Source organism: Camelus bactrianus, chromosome 7, assembly GCF_048773025.1.
Source record: "Camelus bactrianus isolate YW-2024 breed Bactrian camel chromosome 7, ASM4877302v1, whole genome shotgun sequence".
Lineage (NCBI taxonomy): Eukaryota > Metazoa > Chordata > Mammalia > Artiodactyla > Camelidae > Camelus > Camelus bactrianus.
In genome coordinates, this window is record NC_133545.1 from 6,286,543 (window position 1) to 6,308,373 (window position 21,831).

Genomic DNA, 21,831 nt, shown 5'->3' on the forward strand with positions numbered 1-21,831 from the left:
AACACTTTAATGAGAAATGTTCTAGAAGAGTTCGCCCTTCTAGACTCTGTAGTGTGAACCTGGTGGACCACAGGCTGTGCCCACGTTGCACATATTTGGCTTCTAGAACCTCTGGACTCCAGATAAGGTGGTAGGGCTCCCTGCATTCCTGTCCTCTGGCTGGCAGAGAAGCCCTAGGGGAATAGAGGGGCCGCAAGAGGCAGAACCACAGACTTTCATCAGTGTTTAAGGTGAAGCATGGTTAAAAGTGCAGTGGGAGTCCTTTAATTTGTATATTTATCATATATTGTACTGTGTATTTTCTACCTTTAGTGCTGTATGTAAATTACTTTTTTTTTTTGATTTATCTTTTTCAGTCATTCATTTACGCCTGTAACAGCTAATTTAGCGATGGAAAACTGAGAATATGTGTCCACATTTGTTTCCACTCAGCAAGTGTGGGTCGCATAGCTTGTCATTGTATACTTAATCCCTGTAATGGGCCACATTTCTGTAGGATGACTGCAGTTTAGGAGTGGAGTATCTTTGTAAATAAAAATGTCTTTTAAAAGTTGTAGTAAATGAAAATTTAGACTTTGAATGAAATGTTTTAAGGATTTAACCATGCAGAACGAATGAGCACCCTTCTGGCAAATATCAACAGTGTAATTACACATCATTTCTTTTGTTGATTGTTAGTTTGCTGGGGATTAAAACACAAGTGATCATATTCAGGCGGGTTAGATTAGCGATTTTAATATGAAACCATTGCTTTTAGAATAATCATGGGCCAGACTGGGAAGAAATCTGAGAAGGGACCAGTTTGTTGGCGGAAGCGCGTAAAGTCAGAGTACATGCGGCTGCGGCAGCTCAAGAGATTCAGGCGGGCTGACGAAGTGAAGGTACCGTGTCCTCCGTGACAGCGTGTGTGATCGAGGATGCCCCCCCTCCCCGAGAAGGGTACAGGGTCACGTTTACAGTAAGATAACTGGAGACTTGGAAGCTGAGGTCCTTGGTTTGCTTAATTAAGATAAAAATCGTACCATGCACATTAATGATGATGGAAAGATTTTAATCTAATGATTATTCAGCCTACTTGGAAATCATCGTCTTTTCAGTGTACCTTGTACGGCATGTGTGACCCAGGACCCAGACATACAGGGATGTGTTTCATGGTGTTGTATTTCCAAAGCTGTGATTTTTTAGAAAAAATACAAAAATACACGAAGTTAACAAAGAAAGGATGGAAATAATTTAATATTCCCCTCCCACTTTCAGTAAAATAACAAATGTGATGTATTTTGTATTAATAGAATGTGGGAAACAGTAATTTCATGTAAAATCCATATGCTTTTGAAGGAATGTTCCTGATATTTTTGAGAAGTCAGTAGATTTTAACCTTCATTAGAGATATTACAAATTTTCTAACAATGAACAATTTCTTTTCTCCTCTCCTTCATTTTTTAAAGAGTATGTTTAGTTCCAATCGTCAGAAAATTTTGGAAAGAACAGAAATCTTAAACCAAGAATGGAAACAGCGAAGGATCCAGCCTGTGCACATCCTGACTTCTGTGAGCTCATTGCGCGGGACCAGGGAGGTTGGTGAACTCACGCGCTGTAGTAATTATCAGTGCATTTTGGTTTTTGCTGTTGGAACGTTGGTTGGTTGTTGAGAGGAAGCCATTGACCTCAGGATGTCCCTTCTTTTATTGCTATTTCTCTTTAATGTGCAACTGTTAATGGCTGCCTTAGGTAGCACTGCTGGTATTCCTGTAACAGAGCTCTCGGATTTAGAATGTGCTTGCACTGTTTTTAGGTAGATTCCTAGATTTTTAAAAGACTGTTCATTAAAAAAGAACTTTAAGATTAAATACTCTTGAATGTCCTCATCAGATCACCAGTTAGAGCAAGGCTTTCTGACGCACAGTTGTCTTTTTCTCTCCCTCTTCATATGAATTAGCCATGCTGTAAAAAATATTTCTTTCCATCCATACTCATGGACTGAGAAAGCTTTTTATTATACATTTTGTTCAAATTCTAAGGCTCTTGCTATAAGAATTTTTAAATTTGTGGTTGAGAGATCAGAATTTGCGTTTCTAATAGCAATTTTTGAGTGAACGAGACAGATCTTAATTACTCCTTAAAATTACTGTTTTAAAGGGAAAGCATCTATGCTAGATTTTATAATTAAATAACACATTGAAACATAGTGGCAGCAAGATGAAAAGAAAACGGCAGAAATTTATACAGTACAGAACCAATCAGTAGGATTTTGGTTAAAGCATTTCTGTTTAAGTACCTGTTTTATATAGGAAGACATGCTATATGGTGTGGAATGCTATATGAATGGACATGGAAGCAAAAAGAGGGAAGAAAGTGACTTGAGATATAGGTGACACAGTGGAATAGATGGTGGTTCACCCGGATGTCTAAATATGCGAAGCATCTGAACTATAGAATTTGTTCTAAAATAATGTTTTCAATGAGTAGCCATTTTTTAATAATATTGTAATAATCCAGCACTCATTTGCTGTTGTATGAGGCTTGTTTGAGGTTCTGTGACACCCTGGCTTCAAAGACTGGTCGGTGCTGTCACAGTAGCTCAGTCTGTGCTCGACACGGACCTGGTGGTGATTTCAGCAATGGTATTAGTGGTCTTGATGGTGACGCGTGACTTGGGATGATTCTTAGTTATTTATGGATTTTGTCAGGTGAAAACCCTTTAAAGCTTTGACTCGCAATTGTATAAACATGTATATATCATTAATACCTTCCAGTCACCTGGAAAAGTTCAGCGCCTACACAGTAAAGGTAAATGACTTATTAATATATGAAAAGTGAAAGGGATTCTTTTCCGTGCCAGTCAGAACATTCTCAGAAGGGATCAGGATGGAGCTTCTAACTGATTCTTTTGAAAATTTTGTCTTATGACCTTCTGGAAATTTTGAGGTGAAGGCAAAAGAAACCTTGTTTTTTCTTCCCGGAGGAATACATCTCTTACATTTATGGTAAAAGTTAACAGCGGTAGTGGTTTCTGGCACTGTGCTCAGGTACTCTACCTCATTTTATCTTCGTGATGGTTGTATTTATTACCCATCTTTTATTCCCAGGTGAGGAAACTGAGCCTTAGAAGAGTTAAGCAGTTTTTCCTTGCTCTAATGATCTGATGTGGGCCTGGAAGAGTACACTTTGCTCAGACACATTAAGAAACTACTAAAGGACGTTACTTATATACAGCTTGAGTTGCTCATGATATAATTTTTGGTGTTAAATTTAAGAGTACAGTTTATTCAAATGAATATTTACTAATTCAATTTTTCTTTTAATTTTGTCAAGTGTAGATAAAAGACATTGAATGTAAAGATAGCTCACTTTTCACTGAGTTTGTGAGATGTTGTAAGAAGAAAGTAGCATTTTAATAAAATAAGTATTTTCTAAACTTAGTACCCGTGAAGGTTGAGAAAAAACATTTTCACAAGATAGGAGGGGAAAAGGAGGAAGGTGATCGCCAGCCTCAGGAATTCAGTTTCTGTTGCATGGAACTCTGACCTGGTCAAGCTTGTTCATTTTTGAGCCACTCCTGATAGCTGATTCTGCTTCAGATGTTTTGTCTTTTACTCCTCCTACCTCCTACCCCCTTTAAAACCATCATCACTGACTTTGGGAAGCTGAAGGTTTATACAGTTGGTGATAAACTTTTTGGTGTTATAACAAATAATAACATTTTAGGACTGGAAAGGACTTTAATGATCTGTATCTTGTCTCCTTACCTTTCAGATGAGACTATATCCCTGTTTATTTTTCTTCAGTTTGAGCATTTCTAGCTATATATCAGGTTTCTTTTATACGCTTTAAAATCAGAGCCTGAATTAAGTCAGAAGCAAGAGGATAAATAAATTAACCTGTTTTGCAAAGACTTTCTAGGAGTAGGCTTGGCAGAATTTGTAACTGCAGTGTTGACCCAAACACCTCAAGTCTGTGGCTTTCAACATGTGGAAGTGCTGTTATAACATTGTTTTAATGAAGTCCTTATTTTTATTAGCTGATCCTTTATAAATGCTGTCTTCAGTTTAACTCCTTTAGCATGACAACGATTCAATGACAATTTTTGGTTATTCACTCAAGTCATACTTTATTCCCTTCTATACTTGTAGAAGTGGATACTCTCAGCTTTAAAATGATCGATTTTATCTAGGTTATTTTAGTAAAGAATGTCTAAGTTTACTTTCTGATCTAATGAAGTGACAGCTGTAGATGCTGACTTGAGACCAAGGAGCTCTGCAGATAACCTGGAGACCACATCTTTAGTCTATTGTTTCCTTAATGTGTGCTTTTAGAAGCCTTGTGGGTACTTATTTTTTGGTGTTAAAGTTAGAGAACCTAAGCAGTGTTGCCCATTGGACTTTAATACAGAGTATGTGTCTTTTTTTCTTGTTAAAAGTACTTCTGGCTTCTTGTGGACAGTGACCGTAACATGTTTTACATTTAGTTCCTTTGCTCTTCAGTTTTAAGAGCATTCAGCCCTGAAAATGTGTGTAGGCCAAGGGATGTTCCCTTGTTGCTATAGTTAATATGGCCGTTTATCAAAAAATTGTTTCTAGGTGACATTCATTACTTTACCTTATCGATCAGTAAAAACTTTATCTTCTATAAGTCTGCACATTAGTAATCATGTTCCTCAATGTGTCTTTTTCCAGTTTTGCTGAATAAACTGGTTTAGGAGATAACTCTTGTAGTCCTTGCTAGTGCATTTCTTGTTGTGTGTTCTCCATTTCTTGCTGAAAACCACAAGGCACTTTTCCCCTTCATTGACTCTTGTCAAGATTTTTATTACCTGTACATATTATGACTGTGAAGGAAATGCTTGCTCAAATGATGTCTGTCTTCTGGGCAAGTGATGTGATTGGTTTAGTAATTCAAAAATATCCTGCCAATATGCATTTTTAGATTCCCAGGAGAATGCACTGTTCTTGTAAAAATTCTGTGTCTTGTTTACTAACAAGAAGAGTGAGAAATGTGGGGCTTCTTGAGAATGTTTAACATATATGCAGTGTCAGAAAGACCTCCCAGTCCTCTCATGAAGAATTAAAAATCTTTTGGACTTTTCAGTGCATACAGGTTTGCTCTTCCTAGTGATACCGGAAATGATTTTAATTTTAAGTTCATCACCTATCATTTGATATTTGCAAATGAATTTTTTTTTTGGAGTGGCTTCTATCAGAATAACACAGAATGTGTAAGTTCTTTCATAGGTTTGCAGTTTTGACTTATTTTTGTTGGAGAAGAAAAACATCTTATTTACATGTAAACACCTGATTGCATTATTTATTGATGTGGTGATACACTTTCCTCAGTTAATTGTAAACAGAAATTTAGATACTATACCCAAAGAAAAAATAATATGCTAGTGTACTCTGTATACTTGAGTGGTCTTCACTTAAATACACTTTTAACTTTCAACAAAGTAACATGCTTACTTTCCTTCTTAAATTTCAAGATTGTAGGACCAACGGGCATGCTCAGCCTTTGAGCAGACGTGGCAGAGTCGGGTCATTTTTCTCAAGTCTAGGAATAGATGAGTGGCTCTCGCAAGCGTCTCTTTACTCATAGTCTGCACATACCCATCCCTTCTTGGTTCCTCAAGGAACTGGATTCTGAGTTGCCTTCTGCTGCTCTTTGTCTCTCTTAACCATTTATTGGTTGAGTCTCGTGTTAACTCTGCCAGTCCTTTCTGCTCATGTAATTTTTTCAAGTCATGGCAGCCTTTGCTTGCTTTCTGGCTCTCTCTTACCTGAAATAGATGGAACCTTACTTAAATGATCGTAAAGGAGGTTTTCTTTGTCTTTTGAAAGGAGACTAATGTAAGCATTTTATGCTTTTCCAAAAAGGTCACTTGAAGAAAGATCACTTACGTCATTTGAGTTTATGTATCATTAGCATACATTAAAGATACATCATACACTTACGCTGTTTGAGATCACATTTTAAATTTAAGATTATATGCCTTAAGTTTAAAAAGTGAACTTTTCAGAAATGTCAAATATTTATTTTGTTAATTAGAAACTGTTTAATTTGCTGTTTTTCTTCTAAAAATTTGCTGTATATATAGTTTGTATTTTAAAAATTACTGTTAAATTGACTATTACAAAGATCAAGTCTCTTCCCAAAATGCAAGACTGAATTTTGGCAGCTGTTTTAAAAACAGAATGAACAAAAACCTAAAGAGATGCTGGTGTGGTCTCTGCAGTGTTAGAGGCTGTTCATTCCTCTCAAGAAATAAGAGCGAGCTTCTGTAGCAGTTTAGCTTGGTAATGTGGATTGACTTACACCCACTGCTTACGATTCTGTTTTATCTTCTTTTACTAGATTTCATAAAAGAATATTATTTGAGTACTGTTTTGGAAGGTTGGGCCGATTAGTGAGCTACCTTGGCAACTGATGAGGCAGTTTTATACCAGCTAATTGTGACTATCTGTTGGGTTAATCAAACTCTTGTTTTTAATCTTTTTCTTCAAATAAAGCTGATTGCAAAATGCTAATTACAAAAATTCAAATAACAAAGAAATATATAAAACAGGCAAAAGTCCCTGTAGTCCAAACCCTGTAACTTATTCTTTCAGATTTCTTTTTCTATATACAATAACATGTTAATAAGTGATACTATACATTTTATTTTGAAACATTACTCCCATATAAAACATGCCTGCTATTCGGCATCACTTTACAGCCTCTGTCCAGGTCTTCAGTCTCTCCAACAATGCACAGTGCTTGGTCCTGTGGATATATCACAATTAGTGGCCCTGTTCATAATTGATGAACACTTAGGCTTTTATTTTTCCCTTTTGCAATTAGCATCTCAGTGAATATCCTTCATACACATCTTTGCCTCTTGAGTAATTCTGTAGGAAAAGTTCCTAGAAACAGGATTCATAAGTCAAGAGGATATGCAGATTTAAAATTTTAACAGAGATTACAAAATTGCCCCCAAAGGTTTTACATTTACACTCTCACCAACTGTTCATGGAAGTGTTTATCAATATTGCCAAGATAAAATATTAATCTTATTAATCTTTGTCAGTATGATAGATAAAATATTAAAGTTTGCTTACCTTTCTTTAATCAGTAAGTTAAGTACCTATTGTTTGTTTATATTTCTTTCGTGAGTTGGCTCTTACGGTCTTCAGTCTTTTGAAATTGGGTTGGACTTTTTCTTATGATTTTGAAGGACTTTTTGTATATTATAAATAGTAGTTTTTAATCATCTGTTCTGCAGACCCCCCATTTTAATGGATGTTATTTGTGCTATATTTTGGTTATACAGAAGTTTTATGTAGTCAAATTAGAATTTCTTTCGATTTCTGGGTTTCTTAGACTTACAAAGCCTTCCTCCACTTCAAGATTATCAACTGTCTTTTTTTTAGTTCTGTTTTAATTTTTACATTTTAATATCATTTAACCTTTTCTTTGGTGTGAAGAGTGAGTGAGGGATTTTGTTTTTAATTTTTCTCTGTTTAGCTTTGTCGTCATTTCATTGCTATTCACTGAGTGACCATCCGTGAGCTGTTAAGGAGCAGTTATAAATGTGTTTCGCAAAGATCAGGAAAATTGGCCTCCCTGCTGGTGGTCACCCGAGCAGGTTTAGCGCCTGAGCCAGGACTTGGAGCTCCTCCTCAGAGGCCGCGTCCGTGGCAGTCTTGCTGGTGCCTGTGCTGCTGGGTGGCATTAAGCCTCACGTCTACTTGTGGAAACAGGGCTTCCTAGCTTGTGCTGCCCCAGCTGATAGAAACCCTGACTTTCTGCTTTGTTCTGCTTCTTAGTTTTTGTTTTCTTTCTTTTTCTTTTTTTTTTTTTTTTCTAATGATGGAAATGGTCTTATTTACCCCTCACAGCACTGTTATTGAATTAGGTACTTGAGTTTGCATGTCAAGGACAAATGTGGCTATGGTGACCTGCTTCATGGGCTTTGTGGAGTGTTTTTGTGGTTTTACCAACTTACGTCCTGTAACTGTTCTTCTGTTTCTGATCTCCAGTCTTTTAGGCAGGTGGCAGGTTATGAGGAGGTGATTTACCCGAAAGGCACCACCTCAGACCCAGACTGCACTGGGTCTTAGCGGTTACTGTACTAACCAGGTTTATCTGTTTATGGTCTCTTTATTCAGGATCAGGCTTCTGAAGCCAAGCTGCAGGGAAGGGTTTAAATGTCCTGAAATTGTTTTCCAAATGTTGCCCGTTTTACTTTAAATCTGGACTTGCCCCCCCTCCCCGCAGAAGTGTAAGACTGATGCTTATATGGGAGGAGATCTTCCTGTGGTGCTTCAGGGAGCTCAGAGCAGGGGCCTCATGTTGCTGGGTGGAGGTTCTTCCCCAGACCGGCGGCTCTGCAGCATAAATACTCAGCAGCGAGAATTGAAGTAACTTAACAGTCTGGTATGAGCCACTCTTCTGTTCCTTAGCTCCAGCACCCTTGATGAGCTGCTTTTATTAAATACGCCTGTGTCAAGATGGGGTCGGGAGTTTTCCTCTGACCCTCTCCTGCTGGAGCACATGCTCACCACCCTTCTCTGCTCCTCCTTATAAACCTGGTTATAAACTCACTTCTGCTATGAGCTTTTCTTGATCTAAACTTGATATTTATCTCATTCCAGTTTTTTCTTTAGTACTTCCTTCACATAGAAGCAGTCTGAAATTAAGTTATATACACTGTCATTTTCACCAGCAGGGCTAGCTAATTTAAAACTTGGTGTGTCATCTTTTCTCTACTCAGATCTTAAAGAATGTGGGCAGTTTCAGGAATCATCTCAGCTTTTCCCCAGAGTAGGTGGCAGCTGATGCTTCCTCCCTCCACCTGGGATGTGAGACAGTTCCTTATTGTTTTTACTTAGAAAAGCAAAAGGATATTAGACAATATCAACAGTTCATTGTGTCTCTGGCTTGAATTAAATGGACCAACCAGGGTAAAGAATATTTTTAATTTGGCTAACTGTATTTTTCCCTCCACTATACGGAAGTCGGACTTAACCCTTCTAATGTTTAAGATTGTTTAGAGACCAGATGGCTATAGCTATTGCCCTTTGGGGTGTCCCTCTGTAAGATGGGGAGTCATACCTACCTCACAGGGTAGTGGTGAATTTTAAAGAAATTAACTTTGGTAAAAGTCTCTAGCACAGTGCTTGGCACATAGTAGGGTGTGTTAATTTCTTTCCCTTCCCTGCAGGCCATTCACCTGCTCTTCCCTCTACGATTTTCCATAACACAGTTTTTACTTGGAACCAGCCTTCTGCCAAGAGTCTCAGTTTGGTTGTGTACTCCTACAACTACTATTTTTGGCTTGACTTCCCTCTCCAGCTCCCAGTGGTCCAGCCACACAGTCGCCTATTGTACCAGCTGGTTGATGTAAGTCTATCCATCCTCAGAGGAACCTGGTTACTTACCAGTAAGCTGTGTTTCTCTGAAAATGTAGCATCCTTGATAACTAATATAGTTGTTTTCTTTCTTCACCATTGATGATGGATTATCTACAACAATTTCCTTATGTCATCCTCAAGTTGGAGCTAGAATTAGAGAATTTAATTTGTCGATATAGGTCTCCTAGTGAGTTCCTGAGTCCAGGACATGTGACTCTCATCAGGTAAAATGCTGTGGAGACCCATGAGGTCAGACTCCTATTCACTACTCTGAGTGATCTGAGACTTAATAACATAAACTGTCAAGGATGATACATTTTCAAAGAAAAAAAGTTACTGGTAAGTAACTGGGATTTTTGAGTAATTTTCCTGTAAGTCAATAAATAAGAATTCCCAAACTTGTTTTACCAACAAATGCTTTTGCATTTGAATATTATTTCATAAATGAAAGGAATATGGTTATTAGTTACGGTTAATAGGTAAAGAGTGGGGTAGGTTTCTAGAGAGATTCTTCATAGATAATGAAGTGGGTGTAGGCCTTCAATTTTCTAAATAGGTGTTCTCCGAGCTTTAAAGGGAAATTGAAATCTCCACTAGGGAAAGTGAGCAAAATCAGTCTGTTCATTCCAGAAACATTTTTTGAGTGCCTACTCTTTTTTGAGACACTGTGCTGAGTATTGTCACGAGACAGAGGTAAAACCGCGCTCTGCCTCCGCTGCTCTGCCCTCAGAGAGCTTGTCTCCGGCCCCGGTGACACCTGTATGGCTTGATTAAGACACCGGGCCCAGGTGTGTGGCAGGTGCAGCGTGGAGGCAGGACTTAGCGCCGCAACCTTTGCTGTCTTATTTTCTGTGCTTCTGTGAGTTCTTTCTGTTCATGGAAAAATCAGTTGACCTCATTCAGTAGACTCCGTATTTTCTACATCATTAGAGCCAACAAGTGAACCGAAGTTAGCATCCTCCTGTCTGGTGGTTGAACAGGGTATTCAGCTGTCCTACCTTAAGTGTGGCCTTGGATTTAAATGTTAAAGCAGGTGAATAAGTCAGTTGGAGAGGCAGCTTGTTCCCCTTACCCCCCAGGCTTTGTGGGGGCAGTCTTCAGAATTAAAGTCACAGAATTAATTTACCTCTACCAGGTGTAAAACAAAAATCAAAAACTCTAGTTTAGTTGTTTTGCAAGAAATGAAGTTATTTTGTGCTAAAATCACTGGCCAGTGTGTAATACTTTATTCCATAATTATAACCACTCTTTGCCCCAGAGTTACCTGGTTAAGTAACTTAGGAAAAAGGAATGAAGACGTGGTAGTAGTAGACGAGAAGAGGGCATGGAGGAGGAGATGCTCCTGTAACCTTGTCATGTGTCCCTGCGCAGTGCCCACTGCGCCAGCAGAGCATCTCCAGGCTGAGAGCTAGAGCGCAGGGATGAGGCTGGGGCATCGGAGTCAGACTTAGGCTTCCATCCTGGCTTGGTAATTTACTACCTTTCTGACTAGGAAAGTTACTTTACTTCTCTGAACCTCAGTCTCCTCCTCATTTGTGAAATTGTGATGCTAAAGGCCAAGATGAGGAGTGGTTAAGATGATGTATACAAAGCACTTAGCACAGTGCCTGCAACACAGTACGTGCTCAATAAATGTTAACTGCTGTTATTATTGGACGGATGGATGAGAGTTGTATCAGAGGCCAAAGAGTGAAACAGGAAAAGATCGCGGGTTTTGGAGTTTTAGTAAACTGTTCACACCTTCTTATTTACTTGAGCTACGAGCTTTCTAGTATTATCTTTATCTTTGCCCTTTTGGAAGGCAAATTAATGGGTTAATCACTGTCACAGTTCTTCCTAACTACTCTCTTTAAACCTTCGCTTCCACGAGGAAGGAACTATTTTTGTGCTGCAGTGACTGTGACTATTGCAAGATTATCCCCCTGGCCTGATGGGCTGAGGGCCAGGTGTGGCCTGGATGCCAAAGACTTCCACTCTGATTTCACCAAATCTAGTCCTGCTATTTTTAAGTCCTGTTAAATAAAAATTAAACATTTAATAATTGTGTGTGTTGTATAGATAAGATTTTTTTTGGTTTCATTTTACTACTTCAGTTCTACTTCTTTTTCCTCTATTTTCATTGATTATATGCCCAGGGTATTTTTGAGAAGGCTCTGGAGACCTGATAATTGGGTAGTGGTACTGTTTAAGAAAAGACGGATTCCTAGACAGGATGCAAAGTGCTGTGGTATTTGGGCACAGATTTTTACCGTATTTCATTGAATCGAAGATGCAACCTTTTTAACATTTTAACACCTGAAACTGGCGTGCATCTTAGAATCACTATGATAAGAAACTATTGTCTTGTAGTTAAATTGGCAACATTAGTTTCTTAGTGATAGAGGAGATAATGGTCTGCTTTGAAATAGATGTCATCGTAGGTTGGATGAAATACGGTATTTCAGAGGAATAGCTGCACTTAACCGGTATAGATACGTATAGAAATGTGGTATCGGGACAGTATGTGTAGTGGGTGAGAGCAGAGGCTCCAGAGTCAGACTTGCTGGGTTTAAATTCTAGCCCTAACTAATGTATGGCTTTGGGCCAGTTACTTATCTTTTCTCTATCTTAGTTTTCTCACCTGTAAAATGGCGCTAAGAATAGTCCCCATCTTACAGGGTTGTAATAAGGACTAAATATAAGATATGTAATGTGTTTAAAATAGTGCCTAGCAAGTAGAAAGTGCTTAGTAACATTAGCTATCGTTACTATTACTAGTTTAGAGATTACACTCTTGCAGAGATGATTTGAATCCATTTTGTTGTGATAGAAGCTCAGACATATTACCTTTAATACTTTGTATATTATCTGATAACAGCAGCAAACTACACTTGGGTTTTTAAAAAGGGAAGGTGCAGATAAGAAAGGTTAACCTAACAAGTTTGTATATTTCTATTAAGTAAGATTTAAGTGGTATATCGGTGTAGATATTATTATTCCACATGGTTGAGATATAAAAGAAATGAAGCATTGAGCTAAGAAATTTATAAAGAAAGCCAGAGAAACACACTATTTGATTATTATTAATGCTGGTAAGTATGGGAAGGGTTGGAGGGTTTTGAAAAATTTGCAAAATATGAAGCTTTTTTTCACACTAAGTAAAAGAGAGGAGAGAATCCTTTTTGGTTTTTATGAACTTATTGTCTTAGGTAAAGAAGTTTCCTTTTCAAGTGATGTAAGCAGGCAGCATCCCTTAATAATGTGATGACTGCAGCTGCGGATTGTCCTTTTATTCTTACAGGTCAATTTTATTTTTTCTCTTCTAGTGTTCGGTGACCAGTGACTTGGATTTTCCAACACAAGTCATTCCGTTAAAGACTCTGAATGCAGTTGCTTCAGTACCCATAATGTATTCTTGGTCTCCTCTACAGCAGAATTTCATGGTATGTAAATAATGTGTCCTGCTTATTTGATAATCACTTCTTTTAAATAAAACATAGATGATTTTCTTATCAAGGTAAGTCAAGATAGTATCTAAATGAAAACAACTATCAAAATGGGAGCATTTGGAGTAATTTTTTAAACCGATTTAATATGTGTATTTTTAAGCATTTTGAGGGTTACCCTTTTCTTAGACCTTTCTAGTTAAAATATTCTCTAAAGGAAAAATATTAAGCAAAACCCATACCTGGGGTTAAAAATTAATTTAAAAGATGAAGGTTATGAGATGTCAGTCTGTATCCTGTAATCTCAGTCTGACTTTGAGGTCTTGTTAATTGAGAACTTATTATTTAAAAAAATTTTAGGCAGCGTGTTATTAAATGATAATGTACACTATGAAATATTCTCAGGGCTTATGAAACACAAGGTTAAGCATATTTCCACAGATAACACTGGCACAATAGCTCTCGTAATGAAATGCTGGTATTTAATTCTTTACAGAAGTAGGATGAAGGCAGATGGAACAAAAGAGCAATTTGAGTATGCATTCTTGACTTGTTAAGTTAGAAATATGTATTTTTACTACTTATTTGATATATAAAATAATAAAGCTATTAAAATATTGATGGAAGCCCTTGGTAAGCCTAAGGAGAATTGTTTACTAGACTTTAAAAATAAACACGTTTCTCACGTCTTCAGTAACTTTTCAGTATTTTTTAGTTGAGGCTTAAAGGCAAATTTCAGATACTCTTCTGCAACTGTGTATGTGTTTAAGAGTATATTCAAAAACAGTAAGTTTGTGTGGACTTTGGTGATTATGATGTGTCAACGTACATTCATCCTTAGTTTAAAGATAAAAAGTACCACTCCAGTGAACAAAAATAACGACAATGCATATGTGTGGAGAAGGGGGTATATGGAAAATTTCTGTACCCTCCTGTCAATTTTGTTGTAAACCTAAAATTGCTCCAAAAAGAAGTCTTAAAAAAACAAAAAAACTCAGGGTAGACATTTTTGGCAAAACTTTGATTTCAGTTATTTACATATATGTGTGTGTTTGTTGGATTGTATTGTAAAATGTATTTTTTAGGTAAAAAAAGTTTGCAACCTGCTGTAGTTAAGTTACCCTGGCAAATAAAAGCAAAAATTAACCTCAAGCAAAAAAAAAAACCCTAAAAAACCCCAGTAAGTTGGAGAATCATGTTGAAAAAGCTTACAGGAGGGTTCATATTTTCAGACTGAAATTCTGAAAGAATATAGTGTTTGATGTTGTCAGTAAATAGTATTTATGAATCATCTGTGGATTTTGCTGCTGCTGAAAGCCAGATTAGGCAGGCTGTTCTGACTGGGATGTGTTTTGAGGAGCAAAGGTTATATGGATACATTTGGGAAGACAAAATAGCCAGTTGTCATTTAATTTTGGCTTGTGTTCAAAATAATTCACTCTCCTAGATTAAATGGGATTAGTGCAAGTGCGATGTGATGGAACTATTCTTGTATATAAGCTTGAATCTGAATAGAGCAATCCCTTAATATCTAAGTCTTCATTTTATTCCCTATATGCACTTTCTCCCAGTTACCCTTTTCCTGGTTTGTCTAAGGCACTGTTACCTTTATGAACTCTGCAGCTGTCCTGAATGTGCTACGTAGGGGTTATTTGGAAAATTTCCCTTTATTGCTTTTTCCTGCCTGCTCCTACCTCACAGTTCCCTGTGTGTGTCTTGGCTTTCCCATGTATCTTCCTTCCCAGCGATCCTGGGCCAGCCTCGGGCACCTCGCACTTGACGTAGTGGCTTCGTCCTCCTGTCAGTCTTAGCCAGTCCATTCTGTTTATCAGAATTATTCTAAAATTCTATTTTTAACCAATACTCTGTTCAGAGGCCTCTCAAGACTTAGACCTATCCTTGTTTTAAATTAGTCTCCTTATTTAGATACAGACTTCGGAAACTTCGCATCTTTATCTGTAATTGCTGTCTTTTTTTATTCTTTATCGAAAATTCTCTTCCTCCATGAATGTCAGCTTCCTGTCCCTGTCTTCTGTAGCACTCTGTTCTCTCTGAACTTTGGATTGGCTCTTTCCTGCTAAGCTAGCACCTTCTTCCTCCTGTTTTCAAAACCTTCATGTAAACTCACCTGTCATCTTTATTAGCACTTCCGACTTTCATATGCGTCTCGTTCATCTCAGTATTGAAATATTTTATTCTGGAATGTTTCTATTTTATGCCTAAGAGTAAATCCTTTTGGCACAAACTTTAATGGACCATCGATACTCTGTTTTACATTCCTAGAATTTTATTCTATTGAATATCCCTTAATTACGTTGTCAAGTGAAGTTTGGAAATCCATATTTATAGTTTTTTTTCTTTTTTGGTATGGTTTTTTATAGTTTATTTTGAAAAACCATATTTCGTCGATCCTAAGACACTTTCAAACATCTAAAATACAAATGTGTCTTAAAATTGATGGAATCATATTGTGATTTGCAGCATTTTTTTCCTTAGATATACAATAATGGTAAGTTTTAACGATTGATGAGATTAAGTTAGATAATACAGTATTTTCTCTTAAATTTTTTTCCTATAAACAGTTCTCTCAGATGAACTGCTTATTGATGAGAGGGGTCTTTTTGTATTTTTTAATTGAAGTGTAGTCAGTTTACGATGTTGTGTTGAGAGGGGTCTTTTATTTGTAGCTTTGAGAGTTTGCTGTCTATTATTTTAAATTTGGAGAACTGGATACAGACATCTACTTACGAAAAAATATTTTTGTGTTTTAGTTAATTACATTTACTTAAAGAATATTTTGATACTTAGGATAAGCCTGCTTTTTAAATACATATATTTTTACTTTTAGGTGGAAGATGAAACTGTATTACATAACATTCCTTATATGGGGGATGAAGTTTTAGACCAGGATGGGACTTTCATTGAAGAACTAATAAAAAATTACGATGGAAAAGTACATGGGGATAGAGGTGAGCCATGCATTTATTCTCCTGGAAAGGGGGCCAGAGAATTGATATTTTAATTTTTTTTTTTTTTAAAAACGGGTATGAAAAAATTGCTGGACTGGCCTGGACTCACAAGCCTAAAATTTTCAATGTTTTCCCTATTTTTAAATTGAAGGATCATGTTTGCCACTTGAAAATAATGCATAGATAGTTATAACAAATTATAATGTCAGTAATACGTAAACTAAATAGAATTGTTGGAGTGTATGTCAATTTTAAGATTCTTTAGCAGTAAAATTAGTGAGGATTAGGGCTCTGCTTGTGTGACATGGGCTCCAAAAATACCTTCCCCACCAGGCACTTGCAGCACCTGAAATTCTGTCATCAGAATCGCAACTCCGGTGTTTTGTCCAGGAGACCCTGTTAAATTGCCTGGCAGGATGGCAATGTGTGTCTTTTCCTGTTGTGGGTGGATAGCGAGGTCTGTCAGATACACTGTTTGGAAGGAGGCTAAGCCCATAGTTAGTTTGTGAAGAATTAGGTTGTTGTAGCACTGGACACTTGTGAAAATGGCAGGTGTCAAAGATAAATTCTGCTTCGAACTTTGCCTCAGGCCAGTCCTGAAAATGATCTTTCCTCCCACAATGTAATAATAATGCTATAGTGCTGATTGATAGACCCCAGCTGTTTCTCATAAATTAGAAAAGGCAACATAAACTTTTGTGTATTTCTGATATTTGACTTGGCGAATTTCAGAATGTGGATTTATCAATGACGAGATTTTTGTGGAGCTGGTGAACGCACTTGGTCAGTACAGTGATGAGGACGAGGACGATGATGGAGATGACCCTGACGACAGAGAAGACACACAGAAAGGTCTGGAGGAGAACCGGGAAGGTGCGTTGTCATTCTGTCTGCAGGTTCGTGGGTGACCATTACAGCATTTTCCAGAAACAGTAGAGTGCGGATAAATCTTTTGTTAAATATCACATAAGTGGTAGTGTAGTCAAAATTAGAATATTATTTGTAACATTTCATCCTGCACTTGAGCATCTTTATTTCCCTTGACTAGCAAAAGAACGTATGATTTTTGGGTTTCCCTGGGCAATCATCATAATCATTATTGGTACATAACAGAATGGTCATTGACAGTGTACAGGGAGTCTGCTCATCCGCTTATATGCATGTATATGTATTTAATCCTCATAATGTTCCACAAGGTGGATTTTATCATTGGATCCACTGTATAGTTAGCTGATGGGTTTAGTGAGGTGTGAAGTAAGTTATCACAGTGTTGGGAAGAAACAGCCCAGAAAATGCTGTGATGGGAACAAGCTCTGACCCCAGAGCATGTGTTTTAACCTGCACACTTGTTATGGTTTACCAGAAAAATAGAATTCCAAGTTAGAGCCCACAGTTGGTGGAGATTTGACAAAGCCTGTTGTTAAGACAGTATAAAAGAATTTGGGGAAAAATTGCAGTTTCAGAGAAGTGTACAATTTTTAGAACAAGTACCTTGGTGATCATCTATCTAGTTTAGCTCCTCCATTTTACAGATGAGGAAACAGCCCCAGGTGGATCGGTGACCAGCCAAGGTCACAGAATCAGTTAGTGGCAGAGCTGGGATTAGAACCTTGGTTTTCTGCCTCCCAGTGCACTTAGTTAAAACTTTGTATATTTGACTTTGAATTTTTGTCCGACCTACCAGCATTCCAGATACTTGTAAAATATGTTAGAAGTAAGTAAAACACTAGAGTTGATACTTTCTTGGAAAATCTGCTTTGTTAGATTGTTAGATATGGAGAAAAGATTTACTTTCATTCTTTTTTTTTTTTTTTCCCCTTTTCTATTTCTCTGTTTAGATAAAGAAAGCCGCCCACCTCGAAAGTTTCCTTCTGATAAAATTTTTGAAGCTATTTCCTCAATGTTTCCAGATAAGGGCACAGCAGAAGAGCTAAAGGAAAAGTAAGATTTGTTCTTTGGAGGTGGTCTTGCCTCGTGTGGAGTAACTCACCGTTTGGTTTATTAGAGCCAGAGCAATGCAGCCTGGGAGCCGAGCCCAGCGTCCTGTGTTGACGAGTCTGTGAGGCTCCGAGCTGATGCACATGTGTCTGGAGTGCCCGAAATAAACACGCGTGCGTGCGCACACACACAACTGACAGGAGTTCGTGTGGGAGGCCATTTGTCTGCACACTTGTAGAATTTTTAGTGCAGTTCATGCTTCACTTTAAATAGTCACATTTTTCATGACAGATGTAAATCACGCCAGTGAATTTGTTCCTTGATATACCAGGCATAGTATTTAATTGGCTCTTCATCTAAATATTGTTGTAGGCTAGACCTTTTTTTGTGTTTTAGGCAAGATAAACATGAAACAGAGTACCCAGAAACCTTGCAGAAGCTCTGTTTTCAATGAGTTCTGGTTTCGCCTTGAGCGCAGGTACAAAGAGCTCACCGAGCAGCAGCTGCCGGGTGCCCTCCCTCCCGAGTGCACCCCAAACATAGACGGGCCGAACGCCAAGTCTGTCCAGAGGGAGCAGAGCCTGCACTCGTTCCACACGCTCTTCTGCAGGCGCTGTTTTAAGTACGACTGCTTCCTACATCGTAAGTGCCGTTATTGTACGTTCTCACTTTCTTCCTTTGTTGTGGAATTAATGTCTTAAAGCACTTGGGTGTTGTCATTTGTTACCACTAGAACTTGTCATTTAATCTTGCAGTTACAATTGAACAATATGTTAGGATCAGAGGATTGTTACTTAATTTGTTGCTTGAGGGTTGCTCTGAAGTCTTGCACAGGTTAAGTTTGGACTTCTGTCTCCCACTCACTCAGAATACAGGTCAGTGATTTTTCCATACATGCTAACCAAGTGGTTGTTTTATAATAAAACTTACTGTGAACCAGCTCATAGCCCAGAGCAACAGTGCCAATATTGACAGACAACTTTTGTTGACCAAGAAATTGGCTAAAAAGGTGTTTATATATATTATCTATTTAGTGTTAAATCTGTTCTGTTTTTTTCTTTGGGTTCTCTGAATAAGCTACTTTTAAAAACACCTGCATTTGAATACAGGTAAAGCATAAAATGTTTTTAATGAAATTTAAGTGTGGCACACATGATATTACTTATTTTTCTGACATTGCTGGGGAATGAGGTTTCAGTTGATGATTTGGTACTTTTAATAATTCGTAGAAGTCAGCCATTTGTTACCCCAGCCATTGTCAGGTTATCAGATATCTTACTGGTTTGGCCTCATTGTCTTCACACAGCCCTTGAAGTAGTTGTCTTGAATTGCACTTAATTTCCCTTTATACATGACCGTTTTAAAAATAATGTTCACTTCTTATTTAAGAATGTTTGAATTGCATTCTGATACCACTGTAGCAAAAAAAATTGGTGGGAGCTCTTCTTCGAGTCAATGAAATCGTCCCTCCACTTTGTCGTGTATAGATATAGCATCTGATGGACCTTTTTGTCATATTGATGAACCAAGAAAGACAGGAGGATATTACTTTTAAACATTATGCAAGAGTTGTTTTCTTGTGCTATTCCAATTTGAGTAATTTTGGTGAAGCTTGAACCTGCTCGTCGTCTTGCCACTCAGGCTGGGGAGAGGAGGGGGTGTGTCCCTCAGGAAGGCTGGCGTCCATGGGGCCGGCGGGCCGGCTGCTCCCTGCAGTGGGGCCCGCTATTCCTCTCGTCTCACGAGAGCCGGGCTCTTCGTAGTGTAGCCTTAACGGATTCATTGCTTTACACTGACTTTGACAAAATATTATACACTATATATTTTCCTTAGATAAAATAAGTTATTTGAGGTATTGTTAAACATACCTGTTAAATTCAGCATTTTGTGCTTTTTGTTCTTTGTCTATGTAATGGGAATAATATAAGCTGTCGTGGGATTAAATTTATTACTTACCACGTGTAAAATACTTAAAGTAGCACTTGGCTTATGTTTAGCTGTTGTATTTTAAATAAACCATCATTCACAGGACTTCGATTTCAAAAGAGCACTGGAAGGTGTCCAGGGAAGTCTCCCCTCCTTCTGGCCCGCCCGCGTCCTCACTTCCCTGTGCTTAAACTGCTTGTGTTGCTCGTTCTCCTGTACCTTCTATGGTCTCTTCTGGAAACACAGCTGTAGTCTTTCCCAGCCACCCTGTTCAAATGCTGCCACGCTCTTCAGCTTTCTCCCCTTTTGGACTTCACACTGTAGACTTCGTTCCTGTCTGGACGCTGCATGGTCCCCTGCCGAAGAGGGCCCTATAACTTAACTGAGTCGCTCGTTCAGAGGGTTAGCATTGGGTTGTTTTGAGCCTTGGGCTGTGACAGCACTGCAGTGACTAACCGTGCGTGGGGCTGTCCGTCCTTCCTCACAAGTGTGAGTTAACCTGGTCCACTCGGTGCAGATGTTGCCAGATGACCTGCCATGTAGGGGCCTGTCGACTTAAAGAACTACCAGCAAACTAAGAGTCCCTGTTTCCCAGAGCCCTGCCAGGAGAGTATGTTTTTCAAAACAAAAAAACAAAAACAAAAACAAAAACAAAAACAAAAAACTAAAGTATAATCAGGTTACAATGTTGTGTCAGTTTCTGGTGTATAGCATAATATTTCAGTCATACATACACATACAGATATTGTTGATTTTATTTATCAAATCAGTAAATGGTTTTTAGCATAGTTTAATTTGCATTTTATCTTCTTATGTTTAAGAGACTTTCATTTTTTTCCTGAACTATATTTATCCGTCTGGTTTTCTGGACTTTTTGATGTCTTGAACCTCTTTTATATAGTCAGGAAATTAGTTTTCTTGAGATGAGTTGCAACTTTTTCCCCCCAGTTTGTTGTTTGGTAAAAATCCCATATGCAAGGTTAAAAAAACCTTTAAAGTTTGTTTAATTTACCAGTTGGCTTTCCCTACTCTTAGATTTTTAGAGAGTTTCTTGCTTTTTTTCCTAGAACGTTTTATAGACTTCATTAAAAAAAACAAAAACAGGAAAAAAAATCTAGCCCTTTGATCAGTTTGGAATTTATTCTGTTAAAATTTTGGATCCAACTCCTCCTCCCTCCCTCCTTGGCTGCCCTGAGCTGCTGCCTCTGTTCCTTTCACCATGTGTGCTGGGTGTTTCTGGTCTTTGGGTTCTGTTCCTTGAGTCTATCTGTCCAGGAGGAAATTAACATCTATTTTTTTAAAAATTTTTTTATTTAACTAAAGGGTAAAAAAATTTTTTTATTGAAGTACAGTCAGTTACAATGTGTCAGTTTCAGGTGTACAGTACAATGTCCCAGTCATGCATATACATACATATGTTCATTTTCATAAAACATATTACAAGATATTGAATATAGTTCCCTGTGCTATACAGAAGAAACTTGGTGGGGTTTTTTTGACGTTTAAAAATAAGGGTTATGTCTGACTATATGATGTCTCCTTTTATCCTTTAATAACCTCAAGATTTTCTTCCTCTAGTTGGTGTATATTCTTGGTCAGATTTCTAGGCACTAAATGTGCTGAGCTTTTGTCCTTCCATATTTCATACCTTGCTACCTTACTGAGTTGTTCTTGTTTATAATACTTTCTCAGTAGATTCTTTTGCGTTTTCCAGCTGTAATTAAACTACCTATGGTTATGGATGGTTTCGCCTTCTTTCCAATCTTTGTAACTTTAACTTCTCTCTCCTGTCTGACTGCGTCTTCATGGCCGTGCTAAATGACAGCAGTGCTAGGATATACATTTCCTGTCGCTCCTGGGTCAGTTTTAGGAGTTTATCCATTTCATTCAGGTTTTGAAATTTATTTCTATAACGTTGATCTGTGTGTTCTAATGATTCTTTTAATTTATTTCTGTGATTATTCTTCTGTGTTTCATTCTCCCCCTTTTTCTTGATGAGATTAAGACTTGGTTTATAAATTTAAAAAATCTGTTTTGTGTTCCCTCAGAATCAGCTACTGTATTAGTTTTTTTTTTTTTTTTTACTGTTTTTCTGTTTGTGTTATTTTTATTTTTTGAATATATATATTTAGTACAATGAGTTGTCTCTGGAGCACAGTTTCAGCTTCTCTTTTAGGTTATGACATTTGG

The 21,831-nt window shown here is 37.7% G+C and overlaps 1 protein-coding gene across 9 annotated transcripts in view; it reads left to right on the forward strand.

The window, feature by feature from the left end:
• EZH2 (enhancer of zeste 2 polycomb repressive complex 2 subunit) overlaps positions 1-21,831 on the forward strand; it is a 55,088-nt gene that overhangs the window by 20,276 nt on the left and 12,981 nt on the right. For 2 of the 9 annotated variants that reach the window (XM_074366856.1, XM_074366852.1), the window contains exons 2-9: positions 758-881; positions 1,449-1,599; positions 9,194-9,372; positions 12,689-12,805; positions 15,657-15,777; positions 16,510-16,650; positions 17,616-17,718; positions 18,194-18,357. In XM_074366856.1, coding sequence (XP_074222957.1) covers positions 765-881; positions 1,449-1,599; positions 9,194-9,372; positions 12,689-12,805; positions 15,657-15,777; positions 16,510-16,650; positions 17,616-17,718; positions 18,194-18,357 — 1,093 coding nt within the window. In that variant the 5' untranslated portion in view covers positions 758-764. Of the gene's footprint in view, positions 1-757; positions 882-1,448; positions 1,600-9,193; positions 9,373-12,688; positions 12,806-15,656; positions 15,778-16,509; positions 16,651-17,615; positions 17,719-18,193; positions 18,358-21,831 lie in introns of those variants that run through there. The other 7 variants (XM_045516560.2, XM_045516562.2, XM_045516561.2 and 4 more) reach the window with 7 other exon arrangements.